The sequence below is a fragment of the Dipteris shenzhenensis genome, chromosome 22, assembly GCF_047967505.1.
Source record: "Dipteris shenzhenensis isolate YYH24624 ecotype China chromosome 22, Dip_SZ_1.0, whole genome shotgun sequence".
Taxonomy (NCBI): Eukaryota; Viridiplantae; Streptophyta; class Polypodiopsida; order Gleicheniales; family Dipteridaceae; genus Dipteris; species Dipteris shenzhenensis.
Window position 1 is genome coordinate 53,266,350 of NC_141617.1, and position 9,491 is coordinate 53,275,840.

At 41.3% G+C, this 9,491-nt stretch overlaps 1 protein-coding gene across 1 annotated transcript; it reads left to right on the forward strand.

Annotated features, from left to right (window-relative positions):
- The first annotated feature begins 2,770 nt into the window (after positions 1-2,770).
- On the forward strand, positions 2,771-9,177 carry LOC147888284 (Late embryogenesis abundant protein (LEA) family protein). The gene is made up of 4 exons (XM_087393958.1): positions 2,771-2,912; positions 3,056-3,290; positions 8,326-8,545; positions 8,753-9,177. The coding sequence occupies exons 2-4, from the start codon at positions 3,079-3,081 to the stop codon at positions 8,966-8,968; spliced, it is 648 nt and encodes a 215-aa protein (XP_087250084.1). The 5' UTR covers positions 2,771-2,912; positions 3,056-3,078; the 3' UTR covers positions 8,969-9,177.
- Positions 9,178-9,491: the final 314 nt, after the last annotated feature.

Genomic DNA, 9,491 nt, shown 5'->3' on the forward strand with positions numbered 1-9,491 from the left:
TATATGCAAAAGTCAAAACTAATGCCAATAGATTTGGCATGACATCAACATGTAGTCTATAAAAAAGACAAAACATTAACTTGACAATTTCAAACTATTATAGCAGACATGCAAAAGGAATGAAGAAGTAGAAAATCCCTCTGATATAGTTGAATCTTGAAAAAAAAGAGCTACATGATAACCAACAATGGCAAACCAATGTTTCACTTCTACTACACAATGAGCATTTTGGACAATACCATGCAATCAAAGTAAGAAGACACTAACGAACGTTACCAATCAAACTAATTGAAACTCATGCAAACATGAGACAAAGGACGCATACATCAAGCAACAAGTACATATGCAACAAAATATTCAAAGTCAAATGCAAAAATACATCATAGAAGCTACAACAATAAAAAATGTGCAAGTATTTCCTAATCCAAGCAATGAAAAGCAAAACTGAGTTGAGATACCAACCCATGATTTGCACATACTTCCTTTACAAAGCCTTGTTTATGGATCATCCACCAGACTGCTATCTTTACCACTTTGATGATACACTCATATGTGACTGGCCAACCATGTACGATGACATCCAATCCAATAGAGACAAATGGTCATCAATGTCCAAAGTTGACATAAGCAATCTCCTCTAGGTGAGTAATGAGAAACTCAAATACAAATATTTGATCCAGGAGGGCTATAATGACAACAACAACAACAACAATCACAAAAAGTTGAAACACCACATGCAATATGGTTTAACATAAACAAAACAAAAAAGTGACATCAACACCAATTGAACCTGTGAGAGTTGTGCACGTGTGGGAAGCAAGCGTGGCAAGCACATGACATGATCCTGCTTTGGATTGGGATGGGTGTTCTACTTGCATTGTCACGAGTGTTAAACTTCTTTAATGGTGTATACTGATTAGCAAGTATGTTGCATACTTATAAGCATTGCATTTACTATTTTTCCCATTGGGCAAGCCATTGCAAACATTAAAAATTTTGAGTTTTGTGTATCCGTTTCTTTACGTTGGGTAGGTCATTTTTCTTTTTCACTATTGCATGCTTGATTGAGTTGTCTTTATGTGTTGCTCAATTCTTTCGGTTAGAGTGGATGTATTGGTTCTCAAGCCAAGTAGTTGATTAATGTCAGGTCACATTAAAGGCCTTCTGTAGTAATAAGCCTCTCTCTCTCTCACACACACACACACACACACACACACACACACAATCACTCACTCACACTTCTCTTTTTAAGAACTCTCTCTCTCTCTCTCTCTCTCTCTCTCTCTCTCTCTCTCTCTCTCTATCTCATGCACACACACATAGAGCTTGCAAATCTCTTTGCATTTGCAAGCGGTTGCATCATCCATTCATCTTGACAATCGTTTGTGTGTGGCAGAACCTAATGCAGTGCTCACGAGTACTTGTACTCACTTGTTTGATTTTCCCAAGGGCACACGGGTGTCCACTAGCACCACCTTTATGTTTTAGCCCAAAATTTTTCCAAAATAAAAATAGAAAACGTAACATCCAATAAGCATCTAACATGTGGCAAAGAGAAAACCCCTTAAGTGGTGCAGATCAAATGGGCCATTCGATCACAATACGACCCTTGTACTGGTAGTTGGTAGCATTAATGGGGTAGTAGTAGAGGTTGAGTCCTTGTGAAGAATGTGACATTAATGAAGGGACTACCAAAATTACAATGCATACTAATAGCAAAATAAATTTAACATACTAAGGTAGGATTCACAATAGGGGTTTGTAGAAATAGGGGTGTTTCTCCACGTGTTAGTCTTAAATTAGCCATCCTAGAGCAATTAGAGTATATGTACGTTTTAGAGCAATGAGCTGTCATAGGAGAATAAACTAAGGTGGCCGTAAAAGGTTGGTCCAAGGTTTGGACATTTGAAAGAGTGGGGCAAAACCGAGAATGGTGCCAATCGAAATCCACAATGCCCAAAGGTCAAATTTTATATATCTCAAACATGTCCATGCCTAAAGTTCAAAAATTTTAAAGACATCCGAACATTCCTTAATCTCGCTAAGGTCGCTAATGCAACATAGATTAATCTCCCGTGTCCGATTAATCTCTAAATCTAGGAAAGCCTAACTAAAAAATGCGACACAAATCTTCCGAAAAACGAAACGAACCACGTACTGAATGAAGTAGACGACTTTTAGCACAGGCAAGACAATTTAGCAAAACAATAGACAACATTCAATGACGTTATGATAGAAGAAGATGTGGCAATTGAAGATGACAATTGAATTAACTTGTACACACTGAGTGGGTTAAACTGCCATCCTGCACCTCCTAGCCTCACCTTAGAGGACGTTCCTGCTCAGCGTTGGTATATCAAAACTAAGCGGGCTATGGCCAGTTGTGGCATTTTGCAAATTGCGTTACCACCTCAATATGCTCAATTGTAAATCGTCAGCCTCCTAAGAGCATCGTCAGAGTGCAAATGTAGCGTGGGGTGGTGGAATTGCAACAAAAAAAAAGAATCTTTTGTCAAGCAGCGTCGAACCGAGAGTTGGTTAAGCGGTCTCTATCGCAGAAAGCGAATGAGCTTTGCAAAAGAATGTGATTCCGCTCGACTGGCGCCGACGAGCAAGAACGTCCTCTTAACGGTCGTGAAAGGCGAAGTGTCGGTGCATTCTAGTCAGAATGTATTGGTGCCGAGCAACGGTCCGGTCAGAATGTGCGGTCCCCGTGGCGCTCCCCGTGGCACTCTCCGGTGGCCCATGAGAAAAGAAAAGACAGGCTCTGCCGTCAAAAGAGATCCGCAAGGAAATGCCCTTCTTCTCCACCCAATCAATATATAAGTAAAACCTTCTCTCATCACTTCCGTTCACTGCTTCGTCCTCTGCGCAGTGCACCGTTGTGAATGTTGAAACAAGCCAGATAGAAGGTATGTCTCGATTCTCACCTTTTTCGAGGCTCCCTTGTTTTGCATGCGTGCAATCTTTCTTTTCGCGTTTGCTGTGTCCTTTGGCTGCTCATTGCTGGTGCTTTAAGCGACTGAAAATGGTTTTTTCTTGCGTCTGTGAGCAGGACGTAGATTGATTCCTGGAGAAATGTGGATCACACGCTTTGTCGTCGTGATTTCCTTCCTGGCACTGGGAGTCTTGGTCTCTCCTGATCCATTTGCATCCAGATTAAAAGATGCGGGTGGTAACTCCACGGTGCCCGGCAACACGGCTTTGCGCCTGGCGTACCTACTTAGTTTTGCCACCGCTTGGGGCACTTCACTTTGGGTGACTTTCATAGGTGGAATCATCATGTTCAAGTATATCCGCCTCCTTCATCTTGTCTATTTTGGTGGTCCTCTTTTTCAACTTCTACCTTTGGAGCTATTCCTGGAATTTAATGCAGATTACAATTAATAGGCTGGATTGCTTCTCTTAGAATTTTGCAATAAATCTGTTGCCGCTGTCTAATCAGGACAAGTTTCCGTTTGTGATTCTGATTTGCGCTGATAATGTGATTATTTTCGATGGACCAATCTGGTTCAAGGGACCATTCAGATGATATACACAATACGTTTCCAATCTAGAGATCCTTCTGATGTTGTTCGAGATTTGATTACCAAGAACTCTCTTTTTTACTTGACGGTACTTTAGATTTATTGTGAATGAGAGAGCTAAGTCTCTTCTTATCGTCACTCATGAATCAAGCGGCATGGTGTTAGGACAATTTATGCGGACTCAAGGTTCATGCAGCTTCCTGATCGTAAGTGCGAGTACAAACTGTTGCAAACACACACAGCGTTCGTAAGTAGAAGACAGCACTGCAAACAGAGCTTCCACCATTAATCAGATCCAGAGGACAATTCAGATTACTCGGGTTTCTTTGTGATGACAATCTTCCCAGGCTACATGCATATGCATGTGCTGCAATCCACATGCGGAAGCGTGACCCTAGAGGCATGAATGTACAGAAGAGGACAATCAATCACGAAGGCATCTTATTGGGTTCCAACATTTCCCTTCGAAGACTTTTCTTTTTACTTACAAGGCTGCGTGAGCTCCAATCCCAAAGTGAAAATAAAGAGAAACTGGGCTGGAAATCTGGGGTTGCACGCCCACAGCACAGGCTGCAACCAAAAGCACCTGCCCCACACTAGAACAAGTTTTTATGGAATCCAGAACCCCACCAAAGACCTCAGAACAGAGCTTCGCAGCCAGAAACCCTAATTCGCAGCAACAAAAACCTGCCTTGGACTGCGTGCAAGGGCAAAACACCTTCAGCAAGGTCCGTACAGGCCGTACGGCCTGTTTGTCAGTCCGTACAGGCTGAAAAATCAGCCGTACAGCAATGGATTTGCGCCAGGATGAGCTCCAGCAGATCGCAGTAGAGGCTCCCTGACTCGGGCTGCGTGCAACAGGGCTGGATGGCAAGGGAACAGAGAAAACCAGCAACAAAAAACAACCAGCAACCTGGAGAAGGTCTGGCGTAGCAGGAAAGAGAAGAAGAAGATGGCGAATTCTAGAACAGGCTCTAGAATTGGACGCCCCTGTACCAAGGAAACGTTGGTTTCCTAGGGGCAACTTTTAAAGGCTTTAACCCCACTAACGAATGACAAACATTGGTACTGTCTAGGGGCAACCTTTTAATCCCTTTTGATCCCTCTTCTGACGTGAAACTTGGGAATCTATATGGGGGCAAACTTCCTAGCTTCGTCCCACCCCTCCGCGAGGTCAAAGTGATGCCATGCCTTGATTCTAATAGTTAGGTCTAGTGAGTGTGTCCAGTTAGATGTTAACACTAGGGGCTTTCAGGAACTCACCGCTCCTCTAGGCCAGTCCCCCATGGCCAAACTCGTTACAAACTTAGTCATAGCTTATTTGCTTTACAAAATTCACATCCTCATGACAGAAGGCTTAATCTGCCAAGAGCGTGTGTGCACCACACTTTAGCCCACCAAATCGCAAGCATGGAAGAGATGTGTCACATGGATGTGAATGAGCACAAGGAGGTAGGGTAGAAGGAGTGCAAGCAAGAACCGAGAAAGCAAATCACAATTGAGTTAGAAGAAGATTGAACTCTAGCTAACTAATCTAAACAGGTCTAAAGACAAATAAAAAGCTAAAAATTATAAAATCTGAAACTTTTATGAAGTCATTAATTAAACATTCAAATGATTATTAGGATTAATTAAATTAACCTAATCTAGGGTCAAGCAATTAGAATTAGTTTTATCAATGTTTAAACAATCAAATATCCTACGCTTCCTAAGTTCACAATTCAGGCCAAAAAATGCGGAATAATCCCAAATTTTTAACAACGGGTAAGTGGTCTATCAAATGTGCTTGTGAGTGTGGAGGGTACCATCAAGCCAAGTATGAGAAAAGGCTACAAGGAAAAGTAGTTTCAGAGATCATATTTTCTCATAGGATATCCATATCATTTTGCTCTGCCTCTTTATCACACACCAAGCCGGTGGTTTTGTGCATCATCTTGTCACCTACGATGATTGTATGACCACTGTAAAAAGTGTCAGACGGCTACTTTCATGGATGGTGCCACCGCCATAGCATAGATGGTGTAAGAGATGTGATGAAAACCATGCCAAGAGATATCTCTAAAGTAGTGATGACTAGTGCACTAGAGTTTTTGAAGAAGATGATTGACCAGTATGTGAAGTTTATTATGAGAGCTCACACACAAATGATGAGTAAACATGTACATTGTGTTTGTATGTTTGCTATGCATATTAATGTGAGCTGTTTTGCATCGGTTGTGGTCAACCTGAGGGCATTGTGGATCAACTTGAGAGCATTTCAAGCCATGAGTATGGAGGGTTAGAAAAAAGAGAAGTATTATTGTGGGGCACCCATGGGCTACTAGAGAAGTAGCAGGCTGAATTGGAAGCAAGATGACGGTGCAAGATAGGCAAGGAGGCAAGAGAATGGAGATCTATGGCTTGCTACAAGTACACTCTTTTCCATTCAGATATTACTATTTTCAGTTAGTTACATTTAACATAAGAACTGGTGCCTTTTTTTACTAAAAAATGGTTGTCATTCTTTTGTGTCTTTAACTTCCCAAATCAGCTCTGACTTGATCGTCCTAGCCCAAGTTTTACCAATTCCAGAAGTCATCTGCTTTTAGTAATTCCTGCCTTGATCCAGAAGCTTCATATTTCACGTAATAATTTCCACCACCCACCTGAATTTCCAGATCTAGAATCACAATGGAGCTGCCCCATGGGAGAGTGTAACAAGAATCGCTAATTCTAGTAGTTTGTCTCTAGAATTGTCACTTTTCACACCCAAATGGTGCTAAATAGTATATTCAGATTCTTATGGAGTTTTGTAACAAAGAAATCACTAATCTCATATACGCTCCTGCAAAATTTGTAACTTTTAAAGTGCTTTTCCATACAAATACAACTTTGCTAGTATGCGTTCTGAAATGCCATGCTTTTTGTGTACATAATAGAAATCACAATTCTATTTGCGTGCATGTTTTTGAGTGGAACGAACATAAATCCAGCAACACCTTGCCTGGAATTGTTTCTAAATTTGTTTTCCACTTTGGGTGGCTGAACCTTAGTAACCGCCTCTAATCAAGCCCTTAAGAAACAATGCTAAAACAAGTGACGTGTCAGGTTCACCTCCCAACTATTCAACTACTCCATGCTCCCACTTGAGTAGATGTTTGAGTGCCTCTTGAGCTAATTGTCCTAACAGGATGCCTTGGCATCAAGACACATCCCAAGGATGTAGTCGTTACGAGTTTGCCTTAATGGCAAATGTTCTGAGGGGAACACCTTATTCAGATATTTATTTTACCAGAGTGAATGAGTGGTAGAACTCGGAACCTTCCTTCAGGTTGAAACAAGAGTCCCAACGTTGTATCTGATACCATATCAGAGAATAGCTAGTCTGAATCGCGCAAACCTCACATGCAGTGGAATGAACTCACAAACTCTTTCCAATCACTCTAGATGCTCTCATTCAAGAGAGTAGACAGTAGGTAGAAGAGAAGAAGAGAGAGAGAACTGAGAATTAAATCATCCACTGATGTGGGAAAACAAGCTTTCAACTTGGCTTCAGTCAGTGTTGCACAACGTGTGTTGACAGTTAAAAGTGTAGGGTGTATTTTTAGTCTGGAAACTGCCCTGGAATAGCCGATTGGTCAACCGACCTGGTCTCAGTTTCACAGTTTGTTGACTGCCCAACCTGCAGTCTGGTGGACCGTCAAACTGCCCCACCTCCTGCCAGGATTATGAATAGGACCTGACTGTGGCCTATCCGTGCTGTCCTTCCCTGATGCCACACAGAACCTCCCTGCTCCATTGTGGCTGCTCCAGGGTGCTCTGCTGATGCAGCCACTGCTGTAAACACTGCAGACAGTTGCTCCAGGTAACCCTAACCCCCTCAACAGTACAGGAGGAAGAAGCAAAGGGAAGGACAAGAAGAGTGGAAATGGGGTACATTTGTAGGGGCAAAGAGGTGTTTTAGGGGAAACAAAAAAGGGGCTGGTGCCAAGAGGGAGGGAGGGGGAAGGGATCGGGCTGCATGAGAAAGCAAACTGAATCACAAGAAAAGGGGTAAAAGGGATGTAGAGCTTGGGATGGGTTTTTTGCAGAAACAAAAGTTTTTTTAAAAACAAAATAAAATTTGGTGTGCGTGTGTGTTGGGGGGGGGGAGAAAGAGGGAGGAAGGGGGAAGGACATAGGTTTCTCCCCAGTGTTATGAGGTCACTCACGTAGTTGTGATTTACTGGCCCAGAATATATCTTCTGCTTGCTCTGGGCATTTGAAAACTTACATTGGGTTCTCAATATTATTTACATTTTTGGATGCTAGTTTTTATAAATTTTCTGAATGCTGTTTGTCAATTGATAATATGTGATGTTGGCTTTGCAAAGTAAAATTTGTTAGTAAAAATGTGAGATCACTGCTTGGTGATGAGGAGCTTAATAAATGCTTCTTAGAATTTTCATCCTATCAGCACATCTGTGGATAAACGTGAAAGCTTGTGAGGATGCTTTTAATTGGCTCTTCTTGCTCGTCTTTGGCCTTTACAGATTGCTCACCATATTCATCTTCTCTAGAAATTTAAGGGTTTGTAGAGAATTTATCCTTTCAAAGCTCTTATTGGGCACCAGTGATTTCGACTAGAGAGAGGTCTGGGCATGTTTCCTGATCATATGTATCATTATGCTATGCATGGTGGAGTTTATGGTTTTAAGCTCTGTGATTCGTGACACAACACATTTTGCGTCTGCTTAACAAACTTGAGCTTAAATACGCATTGACTTTTGCGATGCTATTATGAGGTATCAGATCTAATTTTGTTGAATTGTATGAGCAGGCATCTTCCACGGCATCAGTTTGGTAATCTGCAGTCAAAAATGTTTCCTGTCTACTTCGGTATGGTAGCGATGTGTGCAGCCATCTGTGTGTCAGGTTTTGCAATGCTACATCCCTGGACAGCCTCAAACTTTACAGAAAAGTGTCAGATTTCTTGTCTGGCTTTATCTCTACTTTCAACTCTTTCCAATATTCTCGTGTTTGAGCCGCTCACAATCAAGGTAAGTAAACTTGCACTCCTACAAACTAGCAGTTAAAATATGCAAGTTAAAAAGTATAATTTTTTTGCATGCTTTTTCTTCTCTCTTAATAATTTCGGCTCTTTATTGCCTTTGCATAAAGATAATATGCTGCCTTTTAAAAAAAATGTATTAACACAAGGTGACATGAAGCATCAGTATCTAATTTTAGCACCTGGGTTGTTTCAGACTATGCGAGAGAGGCACAAGGTGGAGAGAGAGGAATCCATTGGAAATGAGGTTGGACTTTCAACGAATATGGAAGTGGCTAAGCGCAACCCAAAGCTTGCAAAGATCAACAAGAAGTTTGGTATGTTTCATGGACTCTCTTCATTGGCCAATCTCCTCTCTTTTGGGGGGTTTGCGATTCACTCGTGGTATCTGGCCAGCAAGCTTCTGATATAATTGGTATGCTACGGGACTTTCCATCAGGCACAAATTTGAGCCTTGATCACTATTAAATGGCGTGTTGGTATGTAGAAGCACAGAAGCTGCTTCATATATATGGCCTTGGTCACTTTGTACTAGTAACTGGGAAAGTTTAGAGTAAAACAATTTCATAATATGAGAATTTGGCAATCACAAGAATAGTACAGGACCCATGCATTACATTTAAAAAAAGCTGTTTTTTTTGTGTAGAACAAGCTGTCCTCTCGTTTAACTGGTTCTATTTTCGGCAAACATTGTATACATACTTGTACACGTGTGTGTGTGTGTGTACATTTCACAAAAAAGAAAGTGTGTCTACACACTTTTTTTTTTTTTTGGTGAGAAGAATATTTTATTGTTGTGAAATAATTACATTCATAGGTACTCCAAAAGCGGAGGAACTACTACTCAACCGAAAATCTCAGTATAAGCCATATATACATCATGGTCAATCAAATGAGTCTGAAAGCAATCATAAAACGATTGCCGCAGAGATCTT

Coding starts and splice junctions, on each gene's coding strand:
- LOC147888284 (XM_087393958.1), top strand. CDS start 3,079: ATGTGGATCACACGCTTTGTCGTCGTGATTTCCTTCCTGGCACTGGGA. Junction 3,291..8,325: donor GGTGGAATCATCATGTTCAA/GTATATCCGCCT, acceptor TTGTATGAGCAG/GCATCTTCCACGGCATCAGT. Junction 8,546..8,752: donor TTGAGCCGCTCACAATCAAG/GTAAGTAAACTT, acceptor GGGTTGTTTCAG/ACTATGCGAGAGAGGCACAA.